This window comes from Phallusia mammillata, chromosome 4, assembly GCF_965637545.1.
Source record: "Phallusia mammillata chromosome 4, kaPhaMamm4.hap1.1, whole genome shotgun sequence".
In the NCBI taxonomy this organism is placed as follows: Eukaryota; Metazoa; Chordata; class Ascidiacea; order Phlebobranchia; family Ascidiidae; genus Phallusia; species Phallusia mammillata.
The window spans coordinates 16795285-16812472 of record NC_137255.1 but is presented as its reverse complement, the minus strand read 5'-3'; the positions used below and the strand labels follow the sequence as shown (position 1 = coordinate 16812472).

At 38.1% G+C, this 17188-nt stretch overlaps 2 protein-coding genes and 1 pseudogene across 4 annotated transcripts; 2 read left to right on the top strand and 1 right to left on the bottom strand.

The window, feature by feature from the left end:
- Positions 1–17: 17 nt before the first annotated feature.
- On the bottom strand, positions 18–1496 carry LOC145223923 (zinc finger BED domain-containing protein 5-like). Its single transcript, XM_080090334.1, has 2 exons — positions 921–1496; positions 18–505 (listed from the first exon to the last, which is right to left on the bottom strand). Exons 1-2 carry the CDS (start codon positions 1425–1427, stop codon positions 500–502), a joined length of 513 nt encoding a protein of 170 aa, XP_079946460.1. The 5' UTR covers positions 1428–1496; the 3' UTR covers positions 18–499.
- Positions 1497–1835: 339 nt separating this feature from the next.
- Positions 1836–3941, top strand: LOC145223920 (serine/arginine-rich splicing factor 5 pseudogene; annotated as a pseudogene). Of its 2 annotated transcripts, XR_013859522.1 has the most exons (3): positions 1990–2075; positions 2362–2630; positions 2763–3941. The product of XR_013859522.1 is annotated as a serine/arginine-rich splicing factor 5 pseudogene, transcript variant X2 (transcript). The 2 variants fall into 2 exon arrangements; XR_013859521.1 differs by lacking the exon at positions 2362–2630 and having other exon boundaries at positions 1836–2075.
- Positions 3942–4019: 78 nt separating this feature from the next.
- On the top strand, positions 4020–17188 carry LOC145223917 (propionyl-CoA carboxylase alpha chain, mitochondrial-like). Its single transcript, XM_080090329.1, has 17 exons — positions 4020–4100; positions 4914–4979; positions 5072–5119; positions 5342–5524; positions 5601–5654; positions 5829–5997; positions 7561–7742; positions 8382–8559; positions 8703–8801; positions 9086–9198; positions 10304–10447; positions 10670–10805; positions 11961–12114; positions 12299–12401; positions 12688–12843; positions 16222–16324; positions 16610–17188. Exons 1-17 carry the CDS (start codon positions 4047–4049, stop codon positions 16792–16794), a joined length of 2127 nt encoding a protein of 708 aa, XP_079946455.1. The 5' UTR covers positions 4020–4046; the 3' UTR covers positions 16795–17188.

Here is a 17188-nt window from a genome sequence, read left to right as displayed (position 1 = left end):
GGGTCCTAAAAACTTGTTCGTTGGAAAAATCCACACTTGATAATGTAGAAAAATCACTGCTACCTGCAGCATTGAGGTAGACATAACACTTCTGATAGTGCGAAACGTGCCAAGTTACATTGGTAATTACTAAAGAAAAACAACTTTACTGGTCAACTACATCGACTTAACTGTTCTGTAGAAAACATTCCATGCCAAAAATATAATTCCGCACGACCGCCATCACTGTTTTGTTTAGTAACCAAATTATTCTATCATTGCGAATCTACCCACGGAAAGACGTTCTTGTCGAAGATTTTTTACTATTTTTTTAAGCAAAAACATGTTTGACCGCATTTGTTTGCGACGTCGAAATGAAATTCAAACCAATCATATTGTAATTATGCACCAAAACTAACTGCTGATAAAACACTTTTCAAAGATGATAAACTTACGTTTAGGTGATTAACCAAATCTCTCCTCTCTCTCTCTCTCTCTGCATCATAACCTTGGCAAGTATCTAAAACTACAAGGGTGGCTTAGCACATTTTGTCCTTGCATTTACACTATAACCTATTTTAAAACATTAATATATTTCCCATGCTTATTTTGTATTGAGTCCCATATTAGCCATCGTCTTTTATAACCTTAACTGTTTCTGCAGGCAGAAACTCATGGGTCCCCACACATGCAAAGTTGAAAATAATGCATTTCAATTGATAACCATGAGAAAGTCGAGTGTTGTAAGGTAAAACACAGTGATCGGCACTGGGCTTAAATAATAATACTATGTAGAGTACAAACTATACAAATCAGAATCACCCCAGATATTGTTTAAAGTACGTCCTATTCCGCTTGAAAAAGTCGTTCAAAACATTAAAAATATCCACTCCTTTGGTTGTGCCTGACAAGTTCTGACTTAACCGTAATTCGGTATTTACCTTGTCTTGTTGAGTGTATCGGACATGTACCAGTAACTGAGCGCAATTGGTGACATCCGTGGATTCGTCAAGTCGAATTGCAAACCCATACTTTGAAGATCTCACTGTTGCAACAACTTGGTCGGCAATGTCGATCGACATTTCCTCAATACGACGCTTCACAGTGTTATTAGACAGGGACACACTGGACAACTTGGCCTCCGCCTCCACCCCGATCACGTTTCGAATCACGATTTTCGCCGCTGGCATAATTAGAGACTCAGCAACTGTATGCGCCTTCATGTTTTGGGCGACCAGGAGGGAAACTTCAAATGAAGCTTTTACATTCCCAGAGCTGCTCTGGTACACGGCGCCTGTTTTATCAATGCGTTGTTGTTTAGCTTTTTCTGCAAGGCGCTGAAAGTAGCTAAGATCTTGGTCCTTTTTTGTAGGATGGTTTGTTTCAAGATGCCGCTTGAGCAGACTTGGTTTCATGGCACTATTCGAGAGCGTCTTCATACAAACCATGCACTGCGGGAGAACCTCGCCTCTGTGTTCAATTTCTACGAATCCATATTTTAGATAACCCGTGTCATATTTCGCGTCGACATTTTTCGAAATCAAATTGGTAAAACGTTTGTAACGCACTTTCTGCAGTACACTACAACTCCCAAGCACACTAATTCAACAGTTGTTACTACAGGCGCATTATCTCTACGCTTGTTATTGTTACCACGAAATAATTAGAACAAAGACATACTATTTTCTAACAATGCCTACCTTACTGGTGGGACCTTAAATGTGTTAGTTGGAGCAAACATAGAAGTGACACGTAACCCGTTGGATTCAGTAACAGACATTTTGTTATCCCTTGTGATTTGTGTGCAAAAATGCGGAAATCGCAAAAAAACAAAAGGTGTTCGCGTACCACTAGTGGTACGCGTACCACCGGTTGGGAAACCCTGGTCTAAATCTAAAACTAGGAGGATATGACATGTGATGATAAGAAGTGACTAAAAAGCAGCCAACTTTGTTGGATACAGATCGCTCATCCAATAATCCGCCAGCCAATCAGCGTTCGCGCAGCCGCTTGCCACGCCAACGCCATTTGCTTTTTCCTTTGCACTTGCAGCATCGCGTTGAGGAAGACGGTTTTGGAACATTTTTGCAGCAAAGGTTAGTATTATTAGGTGATTTAAATCGTTTACGTTGTGCTTCATTATTTAACAAAAGTGTTTTGAATGTTGACTAAAGTTATTTGCATCTTTGTTTAATTGTGTAATTTGAGTTTGCAGTCTAACACCTTTGCAAATCATACGTTACCTCGCGAGAAAGCTCAAACTAAAATGTTTTCAACCCATTTAACTATCCTGAAGCAACCGCATTATTTTGATGTAGTTTTGTGCAACAAAGTTGTTCTTAACTAATAACCTTACCTCAATAAAATCACATTGTATTTTAGGCCTTGTCCGTGCTGTATCCATATTAATTCCCATACTGGTACTCATCTATCTGGCATTGGTTTTCTTTTCCTCATGTTCCGCCTTTGGTTTTTTTGTTTCGCCTGCTACATGCCTATGGGGTTCCTCCCACCCACTCCCACCCTCAAATCTCCCAGAAACGACTCTTGCGACACAATTTCCTCATAAAGAAATATGTTTGGCTAACCATCGTCCTCTTTCTGATTCCATTCAATATCCATTAGTTCGTCTCTTACTAATTGGTTGATGGGTAAGACAGAGAAACTAGTCTGTGTGGCTTTTCAGTGGAAATAAATCATTTATTGTATTATTATTATTGAGAAGTAATTATGGCAATTCTAAAAGTTTGGCTGCAAATATTTTATGTCATGCTTTTTTCCAGCTCATCATGTCTGGATGCAGAATTTTTTTGGGTGGTTTAAGCAATCGTGCTACAGAAGGAGATGTGGAACGCTTCTTTGATGGTTTTGGCAAGATCAGGGAGGTCAACTTAAAGCAAGGATATGGCTTTGTGGAATTCGATGATCATCGAGATGCTGATGATGCTGTGTATGAAATGAACAATCAAACACTTGCTGGCAGTCGTGTGACTGTTGAGCATGCTAAAGGTACCCCTAGAAGAGGTGGGGGAGGAGGTGGTGGTGGTAGTTTTGGAGGTGGACGAAGGGACAACTATGGAGGTGGTGGGGGAGGCGGTTATGGTGGCCGCGACCGAGGTGGTTATGGAGGTCGTGATAGAGGCGGTGGTGGTTATGGTGACCGGTATGGCAGAGATGATCGAGGCGGTGGTGGTCGCTCATTTGGAGGCAGATATGCTCCACCTTCGCGTACAAAATATCGGGTGATTGTTGAGAATCTTTCCTCTCGTGTCACATGGCAAGATCTCAAAGATTACTTACGAGGTGCAGGTGGTGAAGTCACTTATGCAGAGGCCAACCAGAAAACTCGCAACGAAGGTGTGGTGGATTTTGCCTCTTATGATGATATGAAAAATGCCATTTCCAAACTTGATGACACTGAGCTTTGTGGTCGCAAAATTCGCTTGTATGAGGAAAAACGATCTCCGAGTCGGTCCAGGTCCAGAAGTCCAATTCGATCCCGATCAAGAGATAGATCTCGCCGTGACAGCAATCGTAGTCGATCACCATCTCCAAGACATTCAAGATCCCCAGATCCAGCTGAAAAATCTCGTGATATGTCCAAAAGTCCAGACCGCAGTCGTTCCTACAGCAAGAGTCCTGTCAGGGATTAAATAAACAAACTTTTAAAATACAGTTGTGTAATCTGGTGAACAGTTTAGAAACGAATTGTACCCATGATGTGATTTTAACATTGGTTTTACTAAATCATGCCAAACTGGATGTATTTCGTTGAAGTTTTCATGTCTTCACATCTTTTATGCCTTAATTCTTCTATTAATATTTTGTGGACTGCCACCCTTGAATAAATTAATATGTGTACAAAAACCTATCCACTACCAAAATTCCACAATGTGGTCAGTTACAGCTCTTGTACATAATTGTGTTATGTTCATTGACTTAATAAATTTTGGTTCAACTTTCTTCATTTGTTGTTTCAGAATAAGATTCTCTTTCAAAACATGAATTAAATTTTTACTTATAACTGTTTGTTGGTGTAAATAAGTTCATATTATTATTTCACAAAGATGAGTTCCCTGCGATTTGCACTTGCAAAACTTTTGAAAGGAAAGATCAACGCAGTAAGTTTTGGGTTTTACTTATTTTATAGATGTAACATTGTTTTTGGTCAAAAGAAAACATGTCACAAACTTTTCAATTATAAGGGTGAAGGTTGTTGTAAGCAGCTTATTTTAAACTTAGCTATTTAAAAAGTGGAAAAACTGTTACCTTCAAATTTGCATTAGCAGCTACTTTTTTACTTCCAAATACAATTGCATTTTTGCTTGGTTAAAAATGTTGAATTTAAGCTTGATCATAAATTGCTTGTCGAAGTTCAACATCAAATTTAAGTTTTATTAACCTTCTCCCCTGGATTAGTTAGTTTCTTTCAAATTTGTGGAAAAAAAATTCTGAAATCATGTTTATTAATTACCACATCTTTTAAAAATGGTTAAAACTAACAGTTCATTAACCCATACTGAATCATTTGCTTTCTTTGACTTATGACTTACCCAGTGATAATAATGATCCCAATCAGTAAAATATCCCATTTACGGCAATCAAAAGTTTGTAAGTTTTGATGTGTCAAGCGAATACAAAATGACAGCATTGTATTGACCCATTGGTTTCTGTGTAAACAGTATGGAAAATAATAAGTTGAAGAACAAAGTGAATCTACATGAATTTAAAATTGGGATTAGAGTTTATTAAATGACAATGTAGTGAAACCAGCTGGTACAGGTCCTAGTAACTGTTTGTGTATTACAGCCTTACTTAAATTGTTTGTAGTTTAAGATTTTAAATATTCTGAGACCAACGAAAACTCTAAGGTTTTAATTTTTCATGGTATTAATTAAATTAATGCAATAACTTTAATACATATTTTTGTGCAGGGCAACTTTAATCGGTTTGCTGTAAGAAGTGTAGCAAATGTGCAGTCAAGTTACCAAGATGAAAAGGTCTGCAACTTATTAATAAAGAATTGTAAAATCACATTATATAAAGTCTGTAAATTTGAACTGGTTCAAATACATTTTTCTGTTCAATGCAGACGTTTGACAAGATCCTGATTGCAAACCGAGGCGAAATAGCATGTCGGGTGGGTAATGTTGTTGCTAAGCATTGTTATGTCAAGTTTATGCTGGTTGGTACAGTTGCCTAATTTGGTTAGACACAATCATGCTTTATTTTTTTACAATAATTATGTATTTGAAATTACAAATCATATTACTATAACTTTACTATCACAAGAACTTGTTTGCCAAAGACACTGTATCTCTTACTATAAACATCAATTTATATGCATGTATTGCAAAAACAGGTCATGCGCACATGCAAGGAGATGGGAATTGCCACAGTCGCTGTACATAGTGAAGCTGATGCCAATGCAGTCCATACATTAATGGCTGATGAAGCGGTATGCGTTGGTCCTGCACCCTCTGCTCAAAGTTATCTGAACATTCCTGTTATCCTTGATGCAATAAAAAGCACTGGATCACAAGCAGTAAGTTGTTAAAACTTTAATGCTTTGGCAATGCTTCATTCTAGTTTTAAAAATGTTGCTGATTTTTATCAATTAGGTCCATCCAGGATATGGATTTCTGTCTGAAAACAAATTATTTGCCAAAGCATTGGTAAGTATAAGTAGTGTATACTGTGATGTAACTTCTACTTTGTTGTTTTTGTTTTGAGGTGTTATTTAAGAAACCATGGTCACAAACCTTCATATACTACCTTCATAATATACTATCTTCATATGCTATCATATACTATGTAACATAAATAATAGTGGTATTACTTCTTTTAAGGCTGAGAATGATGTGGCTTTTATCGGCCCTGATACGTTTGCGATTGATGCCATGGGTGACAAAATCAAGTCGAAAGTTATTGCATATGAATCCGGGGTTAACACAATACCAGGTTACAATGGAGTTGTGGCTGACGCGGATGAGGCTGTCAAAATTGCCCAGGACATAGGTACGATATACCAATATGATGTTTGTTAATGATTACCAGAAATTACCAATGGTGGATACAGTATCATTGGTTTATAGTTGTGCACAAGTTATGTTGCTTGTTTCTCGCATTAGGACTATTTGCATTTGTCAAAGTGCTACACCTGTTTGCATTGTAATCAAATGATTACAGTTATACTTCAAAAAATGGTGTAAAATATGTGTGGCACTTTTATATGAACAAATGCTGAGGTTTGTACACCATTTGCCCAATTGTGTTGTGCAACATTACATGGCCTTTTGATTAAACTCATAACTTTTTTGTTCATTATAAGTCCGTATTTGTGTTTCAAGTTTTTCTTTCCTAAGCTTCCAGGTATGCATACATTGACAAGTTTATATGAAAACAAATCTTTAACAAAAAGAATATCATATATAAGTGTTGTGCAAATTTTATGACTAAATGTATTTTGTACGACCCCACCAGGTCATGTGTACAGAGATCTGGTTTGTTTATATGTGCCCACTTTTTGAAACGGGACACATGCTGTTTTCCATAAACAGATGAAAAAAACTTTTAAACATACAGCTTACCATAAACTATGCTTTCAAAACCCATTAATTAAAAGTTTTTTTGGGTGGTGGCATGTTGTGTTTTTGTTCATTTTAAATGTTTTAAAAACTAAAACAAACGAATCACTCTAATACAGTGGTTCCCAACCTTTTTGACCTTGTGGCACCCTATCAAAGAGATAAATAGTTTGTGGCACCCTAGCAAAACTGAATCAATTTGATGTGGTTTCTCTGTATGAAATAACACAGAATGAGTTGTACAGTATAGCGCGCATAAATAAATGTATTTATTAAAAAGTCAGTGTGAAATTTGGATTTGGCTTCTTGCACCAAGTAGCCTCAAATATCTTTTTTTTAGTTATTTTGTCCTTGGTGTATAAACGTATCATTTTTTGACGCAAGTAGAAACCATTGTACATATGCTTTCAAATGCACCCCAGTTGGGATTAAAATTCGCACCAGTTTGTATTCTATCGCGTTTTACAATTGTCTTCGGACCAGCCGCAGTTAAATGATTAATTATAACTTAGCCTTTTTTCGATTAGCTATGCATCATGGTTTTCGCTGTGCATCGTATCCCGGTGCAAAAGTTTCCAACAATGTCATCATGATGAAAGCGAAACGCCTTCTAGTGTTAAATGAAAAACGAGTGCTTAAAAAATTATTACTGCTGATGTTGGCAGTCGCGACGGTTTGCAGCGCAGTTTATCACAGGTCTGGTAATTACTTAGTTAATCTCCCCCCACCACTTTGTGCGCCGTGAAACGCAAAACAAAATCATTAAATCTGGCAATAATTATGCGTTTCACACTTTTCAAAACGAAACTTAATACGCACTGAAACTCGGTTAGAATTACATAAATTTCGCACTTGTTCAAGTTAAAGGAAATAATGCCGCAGTATTACAATACCAATATCTCGCGGCACCCTTGAGCATTGCAATTGGCACCCCATGGTGCCGCGGCACCCCGATTGGGAACCACTGCTCTAATACCATGTCTTTTTGCTCAAGGCTACCCTGTGATGATCAAAGCATCAGCTGGAGGTGGAGGCAAAGGAATGAGAATTGCCTGGAATGAAAAGGAGACCAGAGATGGGTTTAGATTTTCATCCCAGGAAGCTGCATCAAGTTTTGGGGATGACAGACTTCTTATTGAAAAGTTTATTGACAACCCAAGACATATTGAAGTGCAGGTTTGTTTCTTCCAGCAAATTTGGTTAGGTTGATGATGGACGTACACAAATACTCTGCTTTTTAAAATCTATAGTAAAACACTAAACTTGCGTTTGTAATAACTAAGAAAACATTACCCACAAATTCACAAAACACAATGCAAGCCAAGCTAATGTATTTGTAACAGGACAAAATTTTAATGACTGTTTAAGTAACATTAACACAGGATAAAACAGAAAGGATTAATTCACCATGTGTGTACCATAGTGTGGACTTAACAACACAAGTGTGCACAGTCTTGCAGTTCATGTCTAGTTATCTACCAACTGTACAAGTTTCATCCAAATGTATTGAACTTTTCATTGCACATACGGCAATGAGGAAACGAAAGATTGGTGAAATCAGTAGGTGCCTTTAATCTGTAGTCAATTCAGTTTGTAGAAATTTTTGCAATAAAAAGTGATAAGTACGACACAAATCTGCAATGGCTAAACTTTTAAATTTACAACAATGCCTATGCGGTTGCCTGACCAGAGGGGCAGGGGTTTTGCAAAATAGTACATTTTGTGAACCATAAAACTACTGATAGAGCAACAAAATTGTGTCGCTTTTACAATCCACTCCTGGGTGTCTGTTATTTAACTGGTACGACTTGACAGGTGATTGCAGACAGCCAGGGAAACACTTTGTGGCTTAACGAACGCGAGTGCTCTATCCAGCGGCGAAATCAAAAAGTCGTAGAAGAGGCTCCATCCACCTTTCTTGACGCTGAAACAAGGAGAGCTATGGGTGAACAGGCCGTAACTCTTGCAAAGGCTGTCCAGTACAAGAGCTCAGGTTCGGACCAATTGTTTCTTTTGATTACAACTTCAGCCCACACAGCATGATATTTATTTAATTCAGGCACTCAGTAGCAGTGTTGTGCTAATTATCTGTTATCTGATTATATATTCGTTTTTATCGCTGCCATTACCATACAGGTACCGTGGAATTTCTTGTCGACTCGAAAAAAAACTTCTACTTTCTTGAGATGAACACACGACTTCAAGTTGAGCACCCAGTCACCGAACTCATTACAGGTTTGTTTGTTTTATGCTTTGCTCTGTCATATTGGAATATTAGCGCCAAAGTTGCACCCAGCGGCTATCCGGATTCACTTTAACAACTATTTCCGCCTTGGGCGTTCCAACCGGACGCAGTTAGATTTTTTTATCGTTTATGCGACTAAGATTGGCCCACAGTAAGATTTGAACTAACAACCTTTTGCTGTTTGGTGTCGTGCCAAAGAAAAACGCAGATCCAAGCCGACAACACAAATCTTATTTTTATAGGCACCCTATTTAACGTTCAATATTTTTTTAAGGTGTTGATCTGGTTCGTGAAATGATTCGTGTTGCCGCCGGCCATCCGCTATCCATCTCACAAAAAGATGTTGGTATTAATGGATGGGCTATCGAGTGTCGTGTTTATGCAGAGGTAAAGGGCTTAGTACGCAGTAGATACAACTGTACAAGAAAAACAAAAAGTGAAAAAAAAGGAAAAAAACAACGCCTGATTCCTGTTAGAAATCTCTGTGTTTCTAATTTATCGAAAATAAATTTGTTTTATTGAAGAAGGAAAAATAATTATTTCATGTCTTGTACCATACTCCAGTGCTCTTCAACCTTTTTTGTGTGGTGAACCCTTAAATTTGTTGTGACGAACTCATGCACCGTGTTTACTTAAAATCAAAACTATTGACGCAAACATTTTTGATCAAAAACTTTTGACCTAAATTAACGTCAAACTGCACTGTGCGCAAAGCGTCTTTTGAAGTAGATAAACGTCGACTGGACTAAAAGTGTTAGACATCAACATTTAAAAAAAATAAAAGGTTCATTTATACATCAATTAAAACCTACACCCTTTTTTAGGGATGGGCCAAAACTGCAAATGTTCTGCTTGGTCGAGCACCGAGCATCTCACTTTAATGCTCGGTGCTCGGCCGAGCACGCTCGGTGCATTATGACGTCACAAAAATCCCCTTTCTACGTTTTAGCTCTACAAGGTCTTGTATGTCACCGGCGGTGTTTTATTAAGCTGTCATGCCCTTTATAAGTACGCGTTTTTTCACTATCTAATACATTCCAAAAATCATTCGTTTTTGTTCATAGACACCATTTAGTACACTAGTTTCGTATGTTAGCAGGGCATGTATATGCAAATTTAACGTTCGGGTCAGTTTGTGCAACTGCTCGGCGGAGCACCGAGCATTAAAAACAGCGATGCTCGGTACCGAGTACTCGGGTTCTGGCTCGGCTCGGCCCATCCCTACCCTTTTTCTAATCTCCTGAAGGTCAAATATTAATGGTTCATTAAAAGTTTGTGATTCACCCTTGTATATCCTTTCGTACTGGTGCACCCCATGCATCTTTTGGTGCACCCTAGGGTGCCCGGTGCACACCGGTTGAAGAGCACTGCCATACTCCACGAAAATTTTTCATAACATCTGACCTAACCGAATACTAAAATCGTGTCTCACTGCATTTTGTCATTTAACTAATGTTTGCGGACCAATTGACCAACTTTGTTCCGATGATAGGATCCTTACAAGTCGTTTGGCTTGCCGTCGATTGGTCGCTTGAAGCGGTATGTGGAACCTACACACATGGACAATGTAAGGGTTGACAGTGGGGTGGTAGAAGGAAGTGACATCAGCATCTACTACGACCCCATGATATCTAAGGTGCAAATCAGTACCAGTTTCAACCACATACAAAAAAATGTGTTTAGGGATTATTATCTATTTTCTTGTAGATATTAATAACCTTTTACCACATTGATAAACGTAACTGTTTGTTAGGTAAAGGGCATAAATGTTCGTTTTGTTTTCACTACTGACCCAGCATCATAGCTGATTTGAGACAGAAAAAATTTGACAAACATGTTTGTGTCTATCGTTTTTCAGCTAGTGACTTACGGTCAAAACCGCGAAGAAGCTCTTGCACTAATGTGTTCAGCCCTGGATAGCTACGTCATACGAGGTGTGACGCACAACGTTCCGCTTTGCCACGAGGTTCTTCGACATCCGAAGTTTGTGCAAGGTAGAAATTGTTTTTTTGAACGCAATCATCCTCATCAATTAGCTTTACGGTAAAAAGTCCAATTATTCGTATTGTAAAACGTGTTGGTCGGTTACACTAGGCGATATTTTGTTGTGTAAACGTTACGTTCGTCACATATTAATTTGTTGTCAAACATTGAGGTTCAGTTTTCAAGCGTAAAGCGGCTCCTTTTCAAAGACAAGCCTTTCCGTCCTTTTTAGTTGAAGGAATGTACCGAGAGCATAGTTGCCTGTGCATTATCCTCTCCACGTCACCTTGAGTAGCGAAAATATAATTTGTGCTTGCGGACGTTTAGGAACTAGTATTCCAACCACGCTTGCTGGTTCAAGGCATAATGGCGCGTTACCGGGCAGACAGCTTGTCGCGTAACCTTGTGGGGCAAACCGAAATCTGAACTTTATGCATTTTATTTGCCAGTGACGAACTTGGCTCGCAACACAGCACCGCAGGACTTTAATCGTTTGAATGAATCACGCACCCTATTAAGTTGCAGACAAACCTGTAATTGGGTCTAGCGAGTTGCAACTTTCTATAATAACTTCTTAATTGACTTTATGATGTAGGTGTAATTGGCCAAAACCGTCGCAGGAAAATGTCAAAAACATATTTAGGGCGCGTGATTGTATGTTTTTGCATCCGACGACGATTTTAAACCCCATGCACCGCAAGCGATAAAGGCATTTCATCTAATTGTTTTGGGAAAGTTTATTCCGTCGTTAAATGTTGGTAATTTTTGAAGAACCACAGAACTACATAAGAACCACATGGACATGTTATGTTTTTGACACACCAGCTCAATCAAAAACAAGGTTCATAATTTGTAGTCTTGGTCAGTGGCTCAAATTCATTATGATAAACGCTTAAAGGTTGGCACGCAAGGTGATGTTTCATAGCACCCCAAAATCTTTGCGATTTCCCATGCAATTAAGTACCTTTTTCTAAATTGTAAACCATTACCTTGCATGCTGTTGGTTTTTATGGTGTAATCGTTGTTTTTTTTTGAAAAAAATCTACAGGCAACAATTTTTATTTTTGCTGACACAAACCACTATTACACATTAAATGTTAGCACGCAAAGCCATTTTGACACAACAAAGTAAATTGACACGCGGCGTATTATTTTGTTTTTATAAGGTGACATTAGTACGAAGTTTCTTGAAGAAGTCTACCCCGACGGATTCCGCGGAAAACAACTTACGCCTTCGGAACATCTGCAACTTTCCGCCGTTGCTTGTTCGTTTTATGCCAGACAACAATTTGGAAACCGACTGTTCTTGAACCAAACCAGGTATAGGCCACGCCTGACTCGATCTCGGAGTTTTGTACGAGAACTGATAGAAGGGCTTCGAACGTTCTGTAGGGAACCCGTTTTACTGGTCTAGTAGCTTCGGTCATTTACAATTAAATTTTGATCGTTACCTTTAACAAAACTATAGAAATCAAGCTAACCCTCAACCGAATTGTATTACAAGGACTGCTCAACATTCTGATGACGTCACACAATGGGATGTTCGGGTAACGTTGAATGACGAGTCACATGACGCTACAGTGACAAAATTGCCCGACTCTTACAAGGTAAATTGGAAAAAAGCAATTAAATCATCCTGTTTTGATCATAACAGGTTTACGACTCTACGGCTCATCAATAGGAAACAGGAGAAATTTAGTGTACAGAGTTGGTGACTTGGTTGTGTAACGTTTCGTTAATAACGTAGCACGATTCCCTAGTGCTGGAATTTAAACCTATGAACCCTAGATTTGAATCATAAGTATTGCGTCTCATTACCAACGTTTAAAAATCAAAAATTGCAGAAGTAGATACTGATTGTTTTGTCTACAACGTGAGGTTACGTTTTCACAGGTGACAATTGGCGATGCTTCTTTGGTTGTAAGCTCCGATTGGAATCTAACCTCGCCAACGCAATCTGTATCGGTGGACGGTTGCACCCCTTTTACGGTCCAATGCATTGATGCGACACCTACCGGAAATTTTATAATTCAATATCAAGGCACATTGGTGAGTTTCTGTCGTTTGATGAACTAGCTTTCTTCCGTTATAGGATTAGCAGACGCACGTACGTGCATATCGCCTGCCGGACGAATTTTTGCACAAATACACGTAAATGGTTGTGACCAAACACATTAGTTAAGAAGGTTATGTCAGTACCAAGGTCTTGCAGATTTGATAATCGTTAAGGGTGCCCTTTCCTGAAGAGGATATATTTTCTTCGTTTTGTGTTTTTCTAGTTTACACACCCACATATAGGCAAGTAGAAGTGCCATTTATTTTAAGTTACAAATCTAAGGGGGTGCATAAACCGTGGCAAAAGTTGGATCCCGTCAATGCTATAATAAAATATTTGACGCTTTTAACGAGGTGCATCAGTAAAGTGCAGTGCTATTCAACTTGATATACCTGTATATCAAGCCGCATCAAAATTAGGGTATACGACTGAAGTACATACAAAGTGAAATAGGCTTCAGCTTAGATCACTGTTACTCACTATTGTGTTTTATGAAATGCAGCACATTCCAGGACTAACTGTTAGAAGTTGGACATTTTAATTTTAGTATTTTCGAAAATGTCATTGATATCTAGGTACAGATACGGATTTTTCTGTCTTGTTGAGATCAATTGTAACATACCAATAGCCCAGGTCAATTTCTAACTTGTTCCGCAGTTTGAGCTGGACAGTGTAGCGATCAATACTAACTGTTAAAACCTCACCATCTATATTGTGGCGCTGACGATGCCTGTTTTTCGCATTGTTTGTCTATAATAGTCATACAAAAAGTTTGAAGCATATGACTCCTTGGCTGTTAGTATTTTTTCCAGCCCCACAAAAACTGATCAATCCGGCTTTGCAATCCAAATATCTAGCAAACAGTTTTAGTTTCGTCACGACCGCCAGTACATGCATTTAAGTTTACATGTTTACGACCTCAAGTTTTGCGCCCCTGGCCTCTTATAGCAATTAAGATATAATCACCTAACCAAGCAAGTAGTTATTAGTTGACTTTTTTACTTCCTTTGTGTAAAAAATTGTAAAAGGTGTACAACGGAAAAAGGTTAAATAACATTGGAGTAAGGGGACGCATCTTCATTTCACTCTGTTTTTTTCTTTTTTCCGCCGAAGTTTGTCCATGCACTTTTGACATGTAATCTTTCGTGGATTTGGATGAAACTTTCACAGATGGTAGATAGTTATGTAGATGTACCATCTGCTTTGTTTGAGTTGATAACCCCAGTATTTACCCGGCTAGACCCCAAAAAGTAAAAGGTTTTTCTATGTTGCCGCACACCACAAACGAAAGATTTCTGTGGTGTAATAGTATAATAATATGGTACTTGTGTTTGTGCAACACTTGGTGGACGTTTTCAAAAAAAAAAAGGGGGTGTTAACAGTCTTATGACGTCAGAAGCGTTAACTAATGTTGGGGTGGTCAGAATTTTAAACGTTGTCCAATTTGGGTAAAACTTGACATGACTTTTGATTGGATCATTGTGATTTCATTTTTTATACTTTTGAGTGTAGAACCCCATCAGATGCCCCACTAACCCCCTAAAATTGGTGAGTTTTTAAAACAGTGTCGGAATTAAAAGAAATTTGAACAGCTTGTAGAATTTGTCATTTATAGGGGCCAATTGTTATGTTTAACCCTGTGGCCATAATATTTAGCCCTTTAGTCCCCTAAATTGGTGAATTTTTTTAAACAATGTCTGCATTGGATGAAATTTGGACAGCTTGTAGAGTGTGCCATTTATAGGTGTAGAATGTTGTGTTTCACCCTGTGGCCCCAATATTTACCCCGCTAGCTCCCAAAAATTGGTCAATTTTTTAAACAATGTCCAAATTGAATGAACTTTGAATAGTTTCTACTCCATATAGCATAATTATTTATGCTCAGTACTGATCACTGTGTTTTACCTTACAACAACAAACTTTGTAGTTATCTCTTGAAATGCATTATTTACAACTTTGCATGTGTGGGGACCCATGAGTTTCTGCCCGCAGAAACAACCAAGGTTACAAAAGATATTGGCTGACATAGGCGCCGAATAGGCGGTGGCGGGGTGGCGCCGCCACCTTGGGTTTTTAAAGCACGGTGGCGGCCACCGTGGATATTTTGGTTAGTTTGTAGCGGTTACATACGAAATATCGTCAAATCTGAAGAAAATTAGGAACAATTTTGCTTTAAAACAAACGTGCTGGCGATACAGACACAAAACGTGGCTTAAAACTGCAACCTGTTAGTGCTTTGTTTATGACGACAAAAACACAATTGTCTGCCAGTGAATGTTGGGCCATTGTTGTGTACAAACGTTGCTAAACCAATGACAAACGTTACAGCAACGTGTTGCATTTGCGAATTAAACGTTATTTCTATGAAACGTTTATTGGCTTTGAATTTGAGTTCTTGTGGTTGCACGCTTTAGTGACGTCACATAAAGTGACGTCATATTTTATGTCCGCCACCTTGCATTTTTGTAAAACTCGGCGCCTATGTTGGCTGATATGGGACCCAATATAAAACAATTGTGGGAAATATATTAAGGTTTAAAATAGGTTATAGTGTATATGCGAGGGCAATATGTGCTAAGCCACCCTTCTAATGTAATTTGTTTTTGCTTTACAACCGCGTTACATCGACCAAACATGGTTAAATATCACTGTACAGTGTACATCAAAGCCAATAATCGAATAAGCCTGTGGGAAATTTAAAATTTTCGTTTATTTTGGATGCTGCAAGCCATTTAGGACTGTTATCGAATAAAGGTTTTGATATTTTCAATAGCAATAATTTGGTTTCCTTTCAAACCAAATAATTTAAATAATTTACAATTTCCACGATGTAAGGCCCAGAACCGTTTTTGAATAAGTATTTTTAAAAGTTGTTAAACAAAAATTGTAATGTAGTTGTGTCTTTTGTCATTAAATCTGTGCTAAATCTTTTTTCTGATCAAGAATTTTTTTTTTAATTTCCATTTCATAAAATGTCACCAATGTGTTCAAATAGATTGATTTTGCACCTATATCGAGGATTTAAAATTGTGCATAAAATTATTTGATAAACTTTTAAATAATCAAATAATTATTTGTTTGATAACAGCCTTATTAGGGATACAGGTACACCCGTTGATTACACTTTATAATACTTTTCACGGCTAATATTGTGCAGAAAACGGACTTTTGTAAAAATGATTTGAATTTTTAAATTTTTGGTTTTGATTTCACACAAAAAAGTTCCGATAGAAACTAAACACTTTCGCCCGAATTGCATAACTGAAAGAGCACCGCGAGTAGTAAACAGGACCAAATATGGTTCACAAAGACAAATTGGTTAAATCAATACTATGAGTTATACGTAAGATGACACTGTGCATGTTTCTCAGTTTGACATCGACGTTTTGAGGGAAGATGCTGCTCGTATGCAGGAATTTATGCCCAAAAAAGTAGAAGAGGATCAATCGTCTGTTCTACGCTCTCCAATGCCGGGTACATAAAAGTTAACGACTTTTAGAGTAGTGACTTGACTTGTTTGAACGTTTCACGTGTAACCGCCAATATTTCGCGCTTTTTGTGGTTAACCCGTTCGGTTTGTGAAAATAAACTGCGTAAATTTCATCAGCAACTTGACAGCAAAACTTCGAGAAAAAGTGTTGGTTTAAAACTACAACCAAAAAATGCTGTATTGCCAAGTTTACGAATCAAAAAAGTCATCGCATTTCTGCTACATTACAAAGTGATTGTTTTATCCAAGTGCTTCTGTACTTTCCACAGGCTCCGTGCTTACGATTTCGTGCAAGGTGGGCGACGAGGTTGCAGTCGGGCAGGAAGTTTGCGTTATTGAAGCCATGAAAATGCAGAACAGCCTGACGGCGGCTAGGGACGGCAAAGTGAAGGCGATCCACTGCAAAACCGGTGACAGCATTGGCGAGGGTGACCTAATCATCGAACTGGAATGATCTTTCCGCTATTAGCCTTTGTATTGTTTGTAATCTTTCGAAAAGTGCAAATGTTTATCTTGACACAAAACTTTTTTTTACCTTGTCGCAACAACCTCATCTAGCCTTTAAAATGTTTATTATTGTGGTGAAAAAATAGTTCCCTTCGTGTTTTGCAATTTATTTTCTCTGATTACACTCATCATCACCGTTCCATCAATCATTTTTTTATTTAAATCCTACACAAAACAATTGATGTCTAGGAGTCGAATTTAGACGATTTATTATTCATTTTCCACAGACCCGGTATGGAAAAGTTGTTCGCAATCGAACATTCGGGTTATTGCAGGTTATACTGAACGTAAGTATGGCTGGTTTGTGGTAACATCTGGTCATAATACATGTCAAAATGTAA

Bases quoted from the DNA above. Each gene is read 5' to 3' on its own strand.
- LOC145223923 (XM_080090334.1), bottom strand. From the start codon at position 1,427: ATGGTTTGTATGAAGACGCTCTCGAATAGTGCCATGAAACCAAGTCTG.
- LOC145223917 (XM_080090329.1), top strand. From the start codon at position 4,047: ATGAGTTCCCTGCGATTTGCACTTGCAAAACTTTTGAAAGGAAAGATC. The intron at 7,743-8,381 runs GTTTGTTTCTTC...ACGACTTGACAG, and splicing joins CAAGACATATTGAAGTGCAG to GTGATTGCAGACAGCCAGGG. The intron at 10,448-10,669 runs GTGCAAATCAGT...ATCGTTTTTCAG, and splicing joins ACGACCCCATGATATCTAAG to CTAGTGACTTACGGTCAAAA.